Source organism: Lepidochelys kempii, chromosome 3 (assembly GCF_965140285.1).
Source record: "Lepidochelys kempii isolate rLepKem1 chromosome 3, rLepKem1.hap1, whole genome shotgun sequence".
Classification (NCBI taxonomy): domain Eukaryota; kingdom Metazoa; phylum Chordata; order Testudines; family Cheloniidae; genus Lepidochelys; species Lepidochelys kempii.
In genome coordinates this window covers 36,829,114-36,848,114 of record NC_136382.1, presented here as the reverse complement: position 1 = coordinate 36,848,114, position 19,001 = coordinate 36,829,114, and the positions used below count along the sequence as shown (strand labels likewise).

Genomic DNA, 19,001 nt, shown 5'->3' with positions numbered 1-19,001 from the left:
GGTGTCACTTGCATCCGATGAAGTGAGCTGTAGCTCACGAAAGCTTGTGCTCAAATAAATTGGTTAGTCTCTAAGGTGCCACAAGTACTCCTTTTCTTTTTGCGAATACAGACTAACATGGCTGCTACTCTGAAACCTTGAATAAATATGTGGACAGAGTTGGCATCGGGCTTTGTTGCAAGGATAGGTTCCTGGGTTAGTGTTTTTGTTGTGTGGTATGTGGTTGCTGGAGAGTATTTGCTTCAGGTTGGGGGGCTGTCTGTAATCGAGGACTGGTCTGTCTCCCAAGATCTCTGAGAGCGAGGGATTATTTTTCAGGATAGGTTGTAAATCTTTGATGATGCGCTAGAGGGGTTTTAGTTGGGGGCTGAATGTGACAGCTAGTGACGTTCTGTTACTTTCTTTGTTGGGTCTGTCCTGTAGTAGGTGACTTCTGGGTACTCTTCTGGCTCTGTCAATCTGTTTCTTCACTTCAGCAGGTGGGTATTATAGTTGTAAGAATGCTTGACAGAGATCTTGTAGGTGTTTGTTTCTGTCTGAGGGGTTGGAGCAAATGCGGTTGTATTTTAGAGCTTGCCTGTCGACAATGGATCATGTGGTGTGTTCTGGATGGAAGCTGGAGGCATGTAAGTATGTATAGTGGTCAGTAGGTTTCCGGTATAGGGTGGTGTTTATGTGACCATCGCTTATTAGCACAGTAGTGTCCAGGAAATGGATGGCTTGTGTGGATTGGTCTAGGCTGAGGTTGATGGTGGGGCAGAACACTGATTCCTAGAGAAAAAGTTATTCAGAAATAATTGAAGTTTTCAAAGTACACGATGGAAGCAGTGTGCTCACCATGAGATATCAGAATATTTTAGATGGGGTTATGGAGGAATTGATGGAGCTTTCTATTGTCTTTCCTGAGAAAGTCCTAGAAACACTCCTAGCCTTTTCAAACTAAGGCTTTTCACAGACCATCCCAACACGCTGCAATCTAAACAACTCAGTCACATATTGATATACTACTGGCCACATACTTATCTTGGGCTGTCCTTTAGACTTCCACTGACTCTAATTTGGGTTATTCATATTTTTCAGGTGCAAGCACATAAGTGCTGTCCTTGGCTAAATTTCCTTTGTTCCTTTATCACTGACCTTGCCCCCTGGAGCCATTATTCTGCCATCAATCGCTGATGTAGTACAGGCATACTTCTATTTTGAAAGTAACAGAATTTATAAAATATACTAGCTAAGCAACACTAACTGAAATACTGATGGATCAGCAATCTTTTCAATCAGAAGCTGGATATTGCTTTAATGATATAAGCATTGATTTCAAAAGTTATGCTGAGATTAAATAATATGTATCACTTATATACCTCTTTTCATCGGTAGGTTGAAAGTGCTTTACAAAGGAAGCCAGTATCATTATCATAAACAGCTTTGTTGTGGCTTAACCAGCTAGATAGCCATGGTGAAGAATCTATTGTTCTCAAAAATCATCGGTAGACTCCAATACTGGGTGATGGAGGAAAGACCAGAAAACATAAGTATGTTCATAAATGTCTGCATGACAGAGAAAGAAAGTTAATTTAGGGGAAAGGAAAAGCAAATGGAAGGTATCTAACTGACAGCAACAAATTTTAGTAAGTAGAACCCTGGCCAAAAAATTAGGAAAAAGCCCTAACACTTAGACATTCTTTAGAAGATATTTTATTAAGAAAGTATGACTAATGACAGACTGGACAGCATCCTGAAAGAAATTATATTTGATATAGACTGGAATTAGGGAGAGGCATGGTAACTTTAAGATTGTGTCAGAGAGTGGCTAGGACAGTGAAAGTCTAATTAACATTCAAGAGAATCTTAAGCAAGGGAAGACAGAGCAGCCCAAAGGGAACATGGAAGGAAGAGAGGAAATGCTAAACACGTCTGAAAGAATCCAGCACTTCAATCGGACAAGGACAGCTACTGCATGCAAATAGACTTTATCCCAAAAAAGTAGTTTGCCAAGAGGTTTAAAGGTTCCTGTGTGTTACATAAGAGGAAATTAGAAAAATAATGCAGCATATCCAGCAATTACATCTCTTAATAAAAGTGAATGCAATGGGTATTATGCCAGAGAACACAGACTGATGAACTTTTTAAGGGCTGGATTAAGCAAATCTCATTGTCAATTTGCTAAAATAAAATATTAATTTGCAGCTCAAATGGCAATGTAGGTGGTTTGGGATACTGAACGCTGTAATACCTGGTAGAAGCTGTACAGGAAAGACATTAGATTAAAGAGCTGTATGTAAAGGATATCATAGAATCTAGGAAGATAAACATTTTCAGTGGACAGAACCACACAGTCAAATGTATATGGAAACAAAACCACGATGTGAATGTAAATATATTAGTGGGATTATACTACTGGCCTCTTAATCAAGGAAATGAAATTACATGCACAATGTTGAGAGGCAACAAAATGATAATAATGGGGGACTTCAAAGACCCACGGCCAAATGGGACAATGGGACAAAGTTTAGAAAAACAATTTCTTGACAAAAAGAAAAGGAGTACTTTTGGCACCTTAGAGACTAACCAATTTATTTCATAGAATCATAGAATATCAGGGTTGGAAGGGACCCCAGAAGGTCATCTAGTCCAACCCCCTGCTCGAAGCAGGACCAATTCCCAGTTAAATCATCCCAGCCAGGGTTTTGTCAAGCCTGACCTTAAAAACCTCTAAGGAAGGAGATTCTACCACCTCCCTAGGTAACGCATTCCAGTGTTTCACCACCCTCATAGTGAAAAAGTTTTTCCTAATATCCAATCTAAACCTCCCCCACTGCAACTTGAGACCATTACTCCTCGTTCTGTCATCTGCTACCATTGAGAACAGTCTAGAGCCATCCTCTTTGGAACCCCCTTTCAGGTAGTTGAAAGCAGCTATCAAAATCCCCCCTCATTCTTCTCTTCTGCAGGCTAAACAATCCCAGCTCCCTCAGCCTCTCCTCATAAGTCATGTGTTCTAGACCCCTAATCATTTTTGTTGCCCTTCGCTGGACTCTCTCCAATTTATCCACATCCTTCTTGTAGTGTGGGGCCCAAAACTGGACACAGTACTCCAGATGAGGCCTCACCAATGTCGAATAGAGGGGAACGATCAAGTCCCTCGATCTGCTCGCTATGCCCCTACTTATACATCCCAAAATGACATTGGCCTTCTTGGCAACAAGGGCACACTGCTGACTCATATCCAGCTTCTCATCCACTGTCACCCCTAGGTCCTTTTCCGCAGAACTGCTGCCTAGCCATTTGAGCATAAACTTTCGTGAGCTACAGCTCACTTCATCGGATGCATGTGCAAATGTGTAAATTGGTTAGTCTCTAAGGTGCCAAAAGTACTCCTTTTCTTTTTGCGAATACAGACTAACAGGGCTGTTACTCTGAAATTTCTTGACACTGAGTGCTGCTTATTGGAACAAGTAGCTCTGGAGCACCCAACAAGACAGGTTATTCTTGATTTAAGTAACACACAGGAGCTAATTATAGAAGTGACAGCAGCTGAGTCACTACATAATAATGACCGCAGTACAATTTGAACCAACATTCTTGGGGCACATAGGATACCAAAAAGTGACAGTGATACTAAACTTTAGGAAAGGAGATTTCAATAAAATGAAATGCTTAGTTAAAAAAAAATTAAAAGTAGAGGAAGTAAAATCCTTAGAGGTGGTATGGATGCTACTTATAAAAAAAAAAACAAAAAACCAAACACAGACTCAAAAGACAGGTGTACCACTGAACAAAACGAGAACCAGGAAGACAAAGAGTAAATCAGTATGGCTACATTGCAAGTTCTGAGATGCTATTTGAGCCAAACAGAAACCCTTCCAAAGTTTGAAGTCTGATCCTGCTGAAGCCAATAAATAGGAACATAAAGTACAGCAGGCAGGAAATAAGGGTTAAAATGGACTTTTATGAACAAATAGCCTAAGATATAAAAAAAAAAACAATGCATGGGACTCTTTAAGTGTATCAGAAACAAAGTTATTTTGATCAGTCAGATCAGAGAGACAGAGGAACGTCAACAAGAATTAAACAAGCCAGCTGAATGGGCAATACAATAACAAATTAAATTCAGTGTTGATGAATGCAAATTAGCACGCACTGGATGGAAAAATTTGAACTACTCATACAAGTTGCAGGATTCTAAATTAATTGAATCAACTCAAGAAAGGGATCTGAGTGTCACTGTAGATGGCTCAAAGGAAACCTCTACACAATATGCAGCTGCAGTCAAAAAACTAATAAGATGTTAGGCTACATAAAGAATGTGATTGTGAGTAATAATGATATTATTATAGGCTTCATACAAATCAGTAATGTGGCCTCACCTGCAACACTGTGTGCATATGAGTCACCAGATCTCAAAAATTGTATTGCAGAAGTGAGGGGGATTCAAAAAAGACCAAAGAGAATTGAAGGGCATGGAAAAACTCTCATATAAACAGAGACTGAAAAAGACTGACTGTTTACCTTAGAAAAGAGACAAATAGGAGGAGACAAGATACAATATAGGAAATAATGAACAGTAGAGAGAATGTAAATCAGGAAATACTATTCTCCCTGTCCAATAAAGCAAGAGCAAGGTGACATTTGATTAAATGGAATGATGGAAAATTCAAAATTCAAGATTTTTCACACAATCTGTATTTAAAGTTTTAAACTCATTCCCACAGGAAATTGTTGAGGCCAAGAATTTAACTAGATTCAAAAAGGTCTTTATATGACCATCAAGTACATTCAGCGTTAACATAATTAATAACAGAAGTTTTGAATGGGTTATTAAATCTCATGTTTCTGGATTAATCCAATCTCTAGTTATTAGAGATCAAGATAACACCCAAAATAGGGGACAGATGATCCCACGTCTGTTAATTGTGTACAACTTCTTCTGAATTGTCTGATACTGGCCACTTTCAGAGACAAAAATAATGGACTAGATCAGTGGTCACCAACTGGTCAATTACGATCGACTGGTTGATCCTGGAGCCTCTGCCAGTCGATTGCGATCTCGGGCCGCTAAAAATCCAGCAGCACAGCAGGGCTCAGGCAGGCTGCCTGCCTGCCCTGGCCCCATGCCGTTCCCTGAAGCGGCTGGCTGCTGGCACGTCTCTGTAGCCCCTGGCCAGAGGGAGCATGAGGCAGCTCCACATGCTTCCCCCACCCCCAGATCATCCCCGCAGCTCCCATTGGCCAGGAACCGGCCAATGGGAGTGGTACTTGCAGGCGCAGGCAGCGCACAGAGACCTGCTGTTCCCCTCCCCCTCAGGGGCTGCAGAGATGTGCCAGCAGCCAGCTGCTCCAGGAGTGGTGTGGGGCCAGGGCAGGCAGGCAGCCTGCCTGAGCCCCGCTGCGCTGCTGACCGGGAGCCCCCTGAAGTAAGCACCCCTCGCCGAAGCCTACAACTTGCATCCCCACCCCAGCCCTGAGCCTCCTCCTGCACTCAAACTCCCTCTGAGATCCCTCACCCCCTTCTGTACCCCAACACTCTGCACCAGCCTGGAGCCCCCTCCTGCACCAAAACCCTCCCAGAGCTTGCACCCCTCACTCCTGCACCCCGACCCCCCCAGTCCTAGACTCAGCCAATGCACACCACACAGTTGAGAACGTTATACTGATTTGTGATGTGACGTGGTTCGGTAACAGAGACCCACTTGGGACTGTCACCTGATGTGCTGGAATTACCTCTGAGCCAGTTTTCCCTGCCAGCTTGGGACTCCAGAACTCTGCCTTGTTGAGCCAGACACGCTAGCCTGCTGCAACACAGACCCAGGTCTGGTACACGCCCCTAAAGCTGCAGACTTTAACCAAAAACTGCTCAGCAGGTCACCTATCTCCAGCACCCAGACACCCAGTTCCCAATGGGATCCAAACCCCAAATAAATCCGTTTTACTCTTTATAAAGCTTATACAGGGTAAGCTCAAATTTTCTGCCCTCTATAACACTGATAGAGAGATATGGACAGCTGTTTGCTCCCACAGGTATTAATCACTTACTCTGGGTTAATTAATAAATAAAAATTATTTTATTAAGTATAAAATGTAGGATTTAAGTGGTTTCAAGTAATAACACACAGGACAAAATAAGTCACCAAGCAAAATAAAGCAAAAACACACAAGTCTAAGCCTAATACATTAAGAAACTGATTACAGGTAAAATCTCACCCTCAGAGATGTTCCAATAAGCTTCTTTCACAGACTAGACTCCTTGCTAGTCTGGGCCCAATCCTTTCCCCTGGTACAGTCCTTGTTAGTTCCAGCAGACATCTTAGGTGGAAACTAGGGGTGTTTTCACGGCTGGCAGCCCCTTTGTTCTGTTCCACCCCCTTTTATATCTTTGGCACAAGGCAGGAATCTCTTGTCTCTGTGGGCCCCCACCCCTACTTCTAAATGGAAAAGCACCAGCCCTCTAAGATGGATTCCAGTATCAGGTGACATGTTCACATGTCCTGTGAGACCCCAGCCTCCGTTCTTCCAGGGCTGCCCCGCAGGGACCCAGGAAGGTTTGTAAGTAAACAGACCATTTACAACCAATTGTCCTGGTCAATGGGAGCCATTGAGCTTCCATTAATGGCCCACACTTTGTATAATTACAATAGGATCTCAGAGTTATACTTTATATTCCTAGTTTCAGATACAAGAATTATATATTCATAAAAATAGGAGGAACACACTCAGTAGATTATAAGCTTTGTAATGATACCTTACAAGAGACCTTTTGCATAAAGCATATTCCAGTTACATTATATTCATACTCATAAGCATATTTCCATAAAACATTACGGAGTGCAATGTCACATGTGACAATCCCTGAAGGATTTTGGATCTATAAACCACAAATGACACTAATAAAAAGTAAAACTCACAAAATGTCCAGTGGATTCTATGAGATTAGATGCAGTGTGACCATACGACTCCTGCATCCAAACTCCCTCCCAGAGCTTGCACCCCTCACTCCTGCATCCCAACCCCCTGTCCCAGGCTCAACCCAGAACCCGCTCCCACTCTCTGAACCCCTCGGGCCCAGCCCAGAGCCTGCACCTCCTCCAACACTCCAACCTCCTTCCCCAGTCCAGTGAAAGTGAGTGAGGGTGGGAGAGAGCGAGCGACGGAGGGAGGGAGGAATGGAGTGAGTGGGGCAGGCCTCAGAGAAGGGGCAGTGCCTCAGGGAAGGGGTGGGGTAGATCCTGGTTCAATCTTAAATTCAAAAAGTGATCTTGTGCGTAAAGGTTGGAGACCACTGGACTAGACAGAACTTGAGTCTGATCTAGTATTGCAATTCCTATACTCCTATGGGATTCAGTTCACACCTATCCCCCAAAGAAACCTCAGAGTACAACCTCATCTCATATCTTGATGCAACATCCTTTTCTCTGGCCTTGACAAATGCAATCTTGCTTCACTCATATGCATTCAGAATGCTGCTGCAAAGATCATTTCCCTACCTTGTCACTTTGACCACATCATCCCTCTCTTTGAATTCCTCCCTCGGTTTGTTCTTCTCTATTACATCAAACAAACTGCTTGTATTTACTTTCAAAGTCCTCCACAGTCTATCCCCACTCTACCTAATGTCTCTGATTCGATATCCAGCTATTAATTCTCGCCTCTGACTGGTACCACCGCTGCAATTAAACCGCTGTTGCATGGCCACACTATGCTCCTTGTGTCAGTGCAGCACACGCACAATAGCAGCGCTTGCATTGACAAAGAGAGCAGAGCACTGTGGGTAGCTATCTCACTGTGCAACTGGCTGCAGGGCGCTTTGGGAAGGGTTTGCAATGCCTCATGGGGCAGGTACAGTGTCAGATGAGGAAGGTTTCTCAATCCCATCATTTCATGGGCATCCTACTTGATTGCCAGCTGCTTTTCAATTGCTCTGGTAACCTGCAACCTAGCCATCTCTGTCAGAAAACATGGATCCTGCACTGCTGTTCAGTATTGTGCTGTACGTGATAAACAAACCGCTATAAGAGGAGCCCAAGGGGGGGCTATTCGGTTGACCCTGGCATTGTTTGTTTCCACCATACCATGAACCTTGTAATTATTTCTACATGTGCCTAAAAAGTAACACATTTTTAAAGTAGCACTGAGTAATATGACCGAACTGACATAGCTGAACACAAAAACAAGAAGCCCACAGAAGTGTGTGTGTGTGGGGGGGGGGGTGACAGGGAGTGTGTGTGTTTGTGTGAGAATGAGAGAGAAACAGACAGAAATGGGGGAGCGTGTGTGTGTGTGTTGGGTGAGAATGAATATGTCGGCATGCTGTCTCTTTACAGTCAGACAGCAGCAGGAAGCAACCAATCCCGAGGCAAAAGCTGGTGCACAGACAGCTGGTGTCCCGCCCCCACCTCAGCAGAGACCAGTGCATCAGCAGGGGGAGGGGAACACCCAACATCAGACCTTGCCTCCCTCCCTGGCTCTACACAGCACAGCATGAGCCTCTCCCCCACCCGAGCAGCACCCTACCTGCCACTGTAGTCCTAGTGCCGGGAGAGCAGGATTCCATGTTCATGTTTTGATTCTGTGATTCCCTCCAAGTTCTCCCACCCCCTCCTCTCCCTGCAGAACAAGGAGATTCACCCCTCTCCTCTGTATTCCAGGTGGGAGTGTGTTTGCTGCTGGGAGCCAACATGCTCAGCTGAGAAGTAGCTATGTGAGCTCCCCATGCTGAGGAATTTCAAAGCTTCCTGGGGCTTTGAAAGGGGAGGGGCATACATGTGTGTAATTGGATGCAGGGAGGCAGAGTTCAAAACAGTGATCAGAATGCTCACAGTGGGCATTGTGGGATAACTCCTGGGGGCCGGTTACAGTGACGCAATGAACGCAGTGTCTGTACTGATGCTTTGTCGATCTAACTTTACTGCAAAAAGCTCTACGCCTTTTGTTGAGGTGGTTTTATTTGGTCAGCAAAGCAGGAGAGTTCTGTAGGCAGGAGGAGCACTGTAATGTGTACTCCACTGTTTTGTCAACAAAAACTGCCTTTTGCCCACAAAACTGTGAAGTGCAGACAAGGCCTCAGTCTCCCTGCTGAGAAGTGGGGAAATCCAAATCCCTCTGGGTTGTTCGTTACTTGGTGTCAGTGTCTGGGTGACTGGATTTGCCATTGTCTTCTCAAATGCTCCATTCATATAGAGACCAAGCCCAGACAGCTAGGCAACACCCACACCTATGTCACTTAGCCTGCTCTGGAAGCAAACAGTTCTTTTCCACCCACTGGGTAACTATGCAGGATAGAGGGGGGAAACTTAAGCACAGAAAGGACTCAAAAATATTACAAAATACTCCCACTTTCTCACAGCCCCACACGCTTGGAAGACGTTCCCCACAAACATCTGCAAAGCTAACTCATTATCCACCTTCAAATCCCTCCTCAAAACTATCCTTTGATATGATGCCTAAAAAAAACACCCCTTGAGAATGGTCAGGCTGCTGATGTGCAGAAACCACTGTTTTTCATGCTGGCCAGCACTGTTTACTTGTATTTCCCTGTTGGTCAGTCTGTATCCATCTATTGTTTCCTGTCTTATACTGAGACTGTAAGACCCTTGGGGCAGGGAACCATCTTTTTCTGTGTTTGTACAGAGCCTAGCACAACAGGATTCTAGTCCATGACTAGGGCTGCTTATGTACTACAGTAATACAGATAAATAACAGCAGTGCTCACACATTGAGATAGTGACTTGCGATACTGTGATGCTAGCAGACAGAGAATAAGTAAAAATCTCTCTCTCCACGCTCCCTCTCCCCTCTTTGGGCTCTAGGACATACATGAATACTTGTTTAAATCAATAACTTCAAGATTTAACCTCTCTTACCCAATCCTTAGACTAAGCTTTTGTTCCATTGATCTCTGATTTAACTGGATTTTCTTTAATTTGTCTAATGATCATTGCTTTATTAAAATCATTTTGACATTATACTCACTGGGGTAACAACCACAGGCAATTCAAGCAGACCCAATAAAATAAATAAATAAATAAATAATAAGAAGTATAACTGTTGGTAAGAGAAAAGGGGGACAAAAAGTTACCTAAGCCTGGAACATTCAAATCCAAAAAAGGACCAGAGTGCCTGTTTCAACAAGCTGCAGCCTCAGAAAGGGAAGGGAAAGCCTCAGGATTATGAGGGGCAACAGGAAAAGGAGACTAAAGTTTCCATAAACCCAGGATTATCGCATTTAATTCACGCTAACAGTAGTCTCAATAAACAAGCTTTAAGTCCTATTCTTAGGATGTTAAAAGAAAGTTCTTATGCTAATTTTAATGAAATTGGGTAAAAATTTAACTTTTAGAAGTTAGTAGCAATATATTTGAGAATCCTTATAAAATGTTGAGTTAGATCATATACCATACCCGACCATATTATAACTTACAAGCAATTTTTCTTACCATGGCGTTGCTTGAGCTTTCTTGCAAATCCCACAATAATAAGTGATTATCAGCCAGTGAAATTATCTTTTTACCATCTCCCATTGGCTCCCATACAACACTGTAAAACAAACATATAACATAAATAAAACACATGAAAAAACCCCAGATCAATGAAGTCTTGCAATTGTCAGTCATTTTAATTATGTGGACCTAAATCTGTCCTCAAACACAATGGTGAAACTCCCATAATTTTCAATATAGATTGGTCCTTTTTGTCTGCAGAGCAGAATTTGACCATCCTTGTCAATATGTAGTTAGTTACATACAAAAAACGCCAACATTAAAATAATATTACAGAGGTAAAGACAAGCACTCAAAAGTTAGGAAATGCCAGAGTTAAGGTTGCCCATACAACCTTAATTTAGCCCCCTGGTGCATATATATTATGACAGTCCTGCTCAATATCACATATAAAGTCTGTGGCAGACGAAGAAACAAGTGGTGTTCAATTATCACTCAGAGCCAAGGAATCTGACAGAGGTCTGCTTCATTCAGTGTCAGAGCTCTAACTGATCAGTACTGCTTAACACGAGTAACACAACTGGTTCTAACTAGCTCTTGCCAGAGCCTCTTAAAGGTACATTTCTCCACATTGTCCTTTCCCAGGCAATTAACAAACAACATTAGCATACTACAAAATTTCAAGTACTTATAACCAAATTACTAACCAAACTAACAATGCTCAATTTTTCTCTGAGGTGCACTGTACTGTCACGTAGAACTGTAGGCCTCACTTGAGACATCTGCACCATTGTATTCAAGTGGCAGTAAGTCCATTAACTCTGGTTGTGCCATGTCCTGGGGCTCAGACTTCTCAGTCTGCTATGGTCGTAGACCTCCTCTAGCAAGACAGCCATTCAGGGCCACTTGGTTCCAAGTGGTTCTTGACAGAGCCTCTTAAAGGCACAGTTCCTCACAGGACAGAACCCAGCTCTCCTGGATCCTAGTCTGCCTAATTATAAAACAACTTATTTTCTCCACTAGCATCCCTCTGCCTCAATTACTGTCCATTCTGGGCACTGGATGAGGCAACGGTCATGGAAAACAAACAATATAATTAAACACTGAATCAGAGATCGGCAACCTTTGAGAAGTGGCGTGCCAAGTCTTCATTAATTTAAGGTTTCGCGTGCCAGTAATAAATTTTACATTTCAGGGGCCCCACGACAGAACCCTAGACTGGCAGCAGGCTGAGCAGGGCCGGTGGCCAGGACCCCAGACTGGCTAGGCGGCTCAGCACGCTGCCGGTCTGGGGTTCCGTCTGCCGCCCACGCTGCCGGTCTGGGGTCCCGGACGTCAGCCTCGCTCACCCCACTGCTGGCCTGGATGGACGGAACCCCATACCAGCAGCAAGGGCAGCAGACGGAACCCCAGACCAGCAGCGCGCTGAGCGGTTCAGCCTACTGCCGGCCCGGGGTTCCATCCATCCAGGCCAGCAGCGGGCGGCGGCCAGGACCCCGGCTGGCAGCAGAGTGCCACTAACAATCAGCTCGCATGCCACCTTTGGCACGCATGCCGCAGGTTGCCGACCCCTGCACTGAATCATAATGCACATGCACAAAGGATCCAAATTACAGGATAACTTTAATTGTACCATATCCTAACTTTGGAGTGCTTTTGGAAGACAGTCAGACTAAATGGACGAGATTTGCCAGATTAGTTACTTGAGTTCTGCTCCCAGCTTTTATAGAAGTGACTTTTTGTAATCTCTCAGGTACCTTATCAACACAGACATGGAAGCAATCTCGACACCCAGGCGGTGGGGAACATTTCTAAAATGGGTGAAAGATTCGTACCTGCCTCCTATAGTAGGAATATAAGGCCCAGATGTATTGGGCTATGAAGTACCCAAAATTAACACCAGGTAATAGAAGAGCTGAAACAATAACTCATGGTCTTCTCCACACTCTTCACCCACTGACCCTTTCCTTAGGTGAGGTAATGGGGAGATAATGGTAGTAAGGACTGGCTACTGCTTCTACATTCCTTCTATTGTAGAGCTTTAACTCTGTAGGAGACTCAATGTAGACGGTAACATGCTCAGTGCAGTTCATTTGTAGTGAACTCCATGATGCTGCGGGATGCTCAATACATTTGGCATGTTATGAATTTTAGCACCAAGCCTCTAACACAAAACTAGGACTTCCCCCACCAGAGCATAACCAAAACTACCTAGTCTTTCCCGAATCATCATCCTAGAGATCACAAAATTATACTGGAAGGGACCTTGGAGGTCATTTAGTCCAGTCCCCTGCACTCATTGCAGGACTAAGTATTATCTAGACCATCCCTGATAGGTATTTGTCTACCATGCTCTTAAAAATCTCAAATGATGGAGATTCCACAATCTTCCTAGACAATTTATTCCAGTGCTTAACTACTCTGACAGTTAGGAATTGTTTCCTAATGTCCAAACTATACTGCCCTTGCTGCAATTTAAGCCCACTGCTTCTTGTCCTATTCTCAGAGGTTAAAAAAAACAATTTTTCTCCCTCCTCCTTGTAACAATCTTTTATGAACTTGAAAACTGTTACCATGTCCCCTCTCAGACTTCTCTTTTCCAGACTAAAACCCAATTTCTTCTAATCTTTCCTCTTAGCTCATGTTTTCTAGTCGCTCTTTAATCAATTTTGTTGCTCTTCTCTGGATTTTCTACAATTTTTCCACATCTTTCCTGAAATCTGGTGCCCAGAAGGTGGTTACAATACTCCAGTTGAGGCCTAATCAGTGCAGAGTAGAGCAGAAGAATTACTTCTTGTGTCTTGCTTACAACACTCCTGCTAATATATCCCTGAATGATGTTTGCTTTTTTTTGCAACAGTGTTACACGGTTGACTCATATTTAGCTTGTGATCCACTATGACCCCCAGATCCCCTTTTTGCAGTACTCTTTCCTAGGAAGTCATTTCCCATTTTGTATGTGTGCAACTGATTGTTCCTTCCTAAGTGGAGTACTTCGCATTTGTCCTTATTGAATTTCATTACATTTATTTCAGACTATTTCTCCAGTCTGTGCAGATCATTTTGAATTTTAATCCTTTACTTCAAAGCACTTGCAACCCCTCCCAGCTTGGTAGTGTCTGCAAACTTCATAAGTATACTCTCTATGCCATTAGCTAAATCACTGATGAAGATATTGAACAGAACTGTATCCAAAACTGGTCCCTGCAGGACCCCACTCAATATGCCCTTCCAGCTGGACTGTGAACCACAGATAATTATTCTTTGGGAATGGTTTTCCAAGCATTTACTCACCCACTTTATTGTATCTCCATCTAGGGTGTATTTCCCTAGTTTATTTATGAGAAAATCATGCAAGAAAGTATCTAAAGCCTTACGAAAGTCAAGTTATACCACATCTACCACTTCCTCTCCATACATAAGGCTTATTACCCTGTCAAAGAAAGCAATGAGGTTAGTTTGACACAATTTGGTCTTGACAAATCCATGCTGTTACCTATCACCTTATTATTTTCTAGGTGTTTGTAAACTGATTGCTTAATTATTTGCTTCATTGTCTTTCTGGGCACTGAAGTTAAGATAACTAGTCTGTAATTCCCCGGGTTGTCCTTATTTCTCTTTTTATAGATTGGCACTATGTTTGCCCTTTTCCAGTCCTCTAGAATCTCTCCCATCTTCTGTAACTTTTTGAAGAAAATTGCTAATGGCTCAGATATCTCCTCTGTCAGCTCCTTGCGTATTTTCTAGGATGTATTTCATGAGGTTCCGGTGACTTGAAGATATCTAACTTGTCTAAGTAACTTTTTACTTGTTCTTTCCCTATTTTAGCCTCTGATCCAACCTCATTTTCACTGACATTCACTATGTTAGATGTCCAATCACTACTAACCTTTTTGGTGAAAACTGAAACAAAATGACTGAACTGTTTTCATTGAAACTTCAGAAAGATTCAGTCTGAATCAGAGAGCAGGTTCAGAAAATGTCACCCCAACCAGTTATAGTTTAGCAAAATTATACACAACTGAAAACAAGTCAATACAATGGAAAACATTAAACAGCCTAAACAATTGGCATCACTATTAACTGCCTACAATAATTAGAAGTAGCTAACTGGTTTTAAAACTGTCACTTGGTATCAACAGAGACACACGGTGGGGGAGGTAATATCTTTTATTGGACCAACTTCTGCTGGTGAAAGAGACATGCTTCTAAGCTACACAGAGCTCTTTTTCAGGTCTCTCTAACATCCTGGGACCAACATGGCTACAACAACAACTAACTTGGTAACTACATTTCATAATGGACACGTTATTCCATAAAGTTCTGTTCCAGAAGACATGCATTAGCTCTTTGAAAAGATTAAAAGCATTTTATAAACACCATTAAAAGGATAAAATATTAAACTCATTTCAGACTTTCTACATCCAAAATGAAATAAAAAGGTCTAATGACCATTCCAATTTTGAAAATGGACTGGATCATGGAACAGTGAAAGTGTTTCTCACACCAAATGATAGGGAGCATACCAAAAACCTCAGTGACTTTTCTTTTAATTCAATGATTATTTCTGGATTACAGAAGAGGACAACAATGGATATTTTGGCCTATTTTATTAGATAACATTTTTGATTACTGGCAATGAAATTTGGTTTTGCCAATTACTTCTGTAGTGATTATTTGGCAACAGAGATAAAAACTAATTTTCTAAAAGCCATTTGTTATAGGTGCTGATGTGTTTGCCCCTCACTTGAACTAATCACTGGGCATTCAGCTGTAAGGACTAAATTGGAAGCACTTTTTTGATGTTTTCAAAGGCAAGAAGAAATTTCACATCTTTGAGTGTCACTGAGCTTCAAGATAAAGAATTTTATAGCTGGAAAGTGTGGTAATTAGAGCCAATTATAACCCAACTGACATACCCCAGAATTAAAAGGTCTAGGAGCTTTGTCCTTGCAAGATGACCATTTTGCTACTATTTAATTTATCTGATATGGAAGTTCACCGTTTTATATATGTGGCTGTAGCGATCATTCAGATTTTATGATCAAGTTGAAGGTTACCCAAATCACTCTTTGTAACATGATTTCACTTTAAGTGGAGACCATTTTTCCATAGCCATAACTCAACTGTTAGAGTAATAGGAAAACACCAGGGTTTGCAAAATTCACTCATACCTCTTACCACTGGTGAGTGAGAAGCTTTGCTTTCAAAGTAAAAGGGCTTAAGCCACCAATTTCTGCAGGATTTAAGTTATTTTTTAAGTTTCTATTCATTATGTATATGATAATCTTCAAAAGGTGAACAGAAAGGAAACCAGTGCAGCTTTGCCTTCTTGAGTCTGCAAATAGTGTCAGTCTCTCAGTTGAAACTAGCACGTTGTCAGTCTCAGAAAAGTTAGTCCTTGTCTAAAACAAGGATTTTAAACCAGATCAAATCGAGCTAATCCAGTTTGAAAATGCTTGTGTATACACAACACAATCCACACTAATTCTGCATTAATCGAGAACTCTGGAGTCCTCCAGAGTACCATTCTTGCAATACAACTTTGACAGCTCTCCGGAAGCTCTATAAAATGGCTCACGCAGACTCTCGGAGCTGTGCTGAGACCCAGGATCTCATCATCATCTGGGGAGAAGTGTTGGTTCAGGAAATTCTTGTGGCCAGCCACTGGAATAAAAATGCTTTTGTGGACATTGCCGAACAGATGCTCATGAGGGGTCACAGCCAGAATGCTAACCAATGCCAGATAAAAAGCAAGCCGCTCAAGAGAAAGTACATTCATACAAGGGACAAAAGTATAGACTCTAGCAGGGATGTGTGACCTATCCATTTTTTTAATAAGTAGACAAGATTCAACACGATTATAGTACAACTCATTTCTGACACCATTTGGTGCCTTTTGTGTCCTACCACTGAGGACAATCGGCAAACCCATCGGAGGATGCTGGACAAGAGCTGTCCCCTAAGCACCAAGGTCTTTTTGGGACCCAAGACACTGACATCAGCCAGATGGAAGGCCAGTTCTGCCCTGTGCCAACAGGCTGAGATTCCTGCCCTGCATTGTTTAGGCTTGAGTCCCAGACCAGGACCAAGAGAGAAATCCCCTGGAGGGAACTTCAGCACGTAAGAACCTATCTTTACAATTTATTTATTATTATTGGCTGTACTGAGGTTCTGGATCTGGGTGCCCTCTGGCCTCAGTCATTGTTGGCAGATGTGAGCTAGGAGCATGTCCATGTATCAAGCCCCGACCTCCCTTGGACTGTGCTGCCCATTCAGCACCCCTGTAAGTTTCCAAAATGGCAGCTGCTCTGCCCAGCAATCAGCCTCTGTGGCATGCTAAATCCATGATTTATCCACCGTTTTGGGGGCCATTGCATGGATGGCATTTGCCCATCCTTTCCCCTTCCTCCATCTGTCCTGATGGTGAAATTCGCCCCTCCCATATTTCCCGCCTCAAAATGGCAGCCACCAATGGCTCACACTACCTCTGTCCATAATAGATTTGAACAACAAATGCATTGTGCAAAAAATCATCAGTTTATAGATAGTAAGAACAGACAGGAAAAAAGTTTGGTTAGAGTTCATTGTTTACATGAGGCATAAATGGATACTGTATAGCAAGTAAAGTCACTAACAATACTACTCCCACTGAGGTACAAATGACACACATTCTAACCATAACCTCTGACACCACAAAAATACCTGCAAAACCTAAACAGGAACATCATTCCAACCCGCCCTATCCCCCAACCTCCCAAACAGCATAATAGCATATACAGCAAACAGAAACCCCAATACACCCAGCAACCTCCTCACATGCAGACACTTATCTCTGAGGTTCTTCCAAGATTGGTAAGAGTTTCATGGAGGTAAATTAACATATATATATTTTTAAAATGCTATTACGGCCTGACTGGAATACGAACAATAAGCAACTGATCTTTTAGCCCCTTACTCCCATAGCCATAGCATCTGCAAAAGCTAGACCATCAAGGACAGGGCTTCTATGCACTGCTCAGAGGCTGATCAACCTGAGGGGGAGAAAAAGGAAGATTCAGGATGAGATGTTTGCAGAATTTGTGGCCGACTCCCAGGGGAAAATCAGACTGGCTGAGAGGCAGAGGTTGTACATGACCCAGGGAGAGAAAGAAATGCAATTCTCCTAGAAGACAGTGGCAGTGGCCAGAGTTAGCATTGCCACAGTCAAAGAGAGGATGGAAAAGGACGGGGAGACATTGAGGCAACTCATGGAAGCTATTCTGAGTCAGAATGCTGTCCTCCAAACCATGCTCCTGGCTAGGCCAGCAGGCCCCTGATTTGGGACCCAGCCATGTCCTTCAGCCCCTGGACAATTCTGACTACTGGAACCAGCAGCAACTCCTCCCCACGGTATCCACAACAGCAGTGCTACCAGTCGCCATTCCCCTCTCAGAACTAACCTCAAGGCACAGAAAATACTGGCTCTTGGGAGCCCAGTGCTTTTGAGTCCAGAAGTGCCCCTGACAATTTTGAGCCATGGCTCTCAACCCCAGATCCCAAGTGGACAGAAAGAGGCAGGGGGAAGGCAAATACATACCTGTGACTTGAAGCTCCCCACCCAACCTTGTTCTATTTGAATGGTTTGTTTTATTGCCAGTTTTGCCTGAACTATTGCTTTAATTAAATGTTTGTTTATAAGTGCATTGTTAGTAGATTGTTTAGTTAAATGTATTTTCAAATATAAAATAGTTATTTTTCCATTGGTTTACTTAAAACTTTATTTTTGGTTTTGTTATTGTTCTTTCATAATAAAAAATGTTTACAATCCATCCATTACAAGTCATTAACTTAGAAAACCTTTAAAATAAAGCTGAGATAATTCATAGGGTTTTACAAAAGTACATAGGGATAATTTCACTTCCACCACCATACACAATACAGTTATCACAATGGATCTATCCCAATACCCTCCTCCAGCAGCTAACCACATGTTCAGACATGTGGCTCAAAATATAAACAATAGGCATCCCTGACAATATTCCCATGGGTGTTAGTGTTTTCTACGGGATGCCTTGCTGGGTAGTTTAATCATCAAGCAAGTCTCTCACCCATCATTAAGGCTGTCTCCCTTGCTCTCACAAATATCATGTAGAACACAAAAAAGCAATTATAATAGTCAGAACATTTTTTCCACTGCTACCAACCTATTCCATGAACAGTGCCACCTGCCTTTTAACCAGCTAAATGTACACACGACCACCATTCTTCAGCTACCGAGGAAGTAGTTTAAATGTTCCTTCCTTCTGTCCAAACAGCCTGAAATGGCTTCATTAAGTAACACATCAGATGATAAGATGGGGTGTCTCAGAATAATTGAACTAATCTTCACACCATTAATGTTCACAGTAGTCTTGGGAGTAGCGAGCCCTTTCTCTATTAATTTAAATAGAAATGAGTTCAGAAAGATCCTAGCATCATTGACCCTTCCAGACAACCCTGCATGTATGTCTTTAAACCTGCTATGGTGGTCAACGAGTCCTTGGAGAACCATAGAGAAATATCCCTTTCTGTTTATAAATTCCTGAG

General features: G+C 42.6%; 1 protein-coding gene across 4 annotated transcripts in view; it reads right to left on the bottom strand.

The window, feature by feature from the left end:
* Positions 1-19,001, bottom strand: part of EIPR1 (EARP complex and GARP complex interacting protein 1) — a 167,438-nt gene that overhangs the window by 42,445 nt on the left and 105,992 nt on the right. For all 4 annotated transcript variants that reach the window (XM_073336099.2, XM_073336098.2, XM_073336101.2 and 1 more), the window contains one exon: positions 10,431-10,530. In XM_073336099.2, the coding sequence (XP_073192200.1) occupies positions 10,431-10,530 (100 nt within the window). The remainder of the gene's footprint in view (positions 1-10,430; positions 10,531-19,001) is intronic.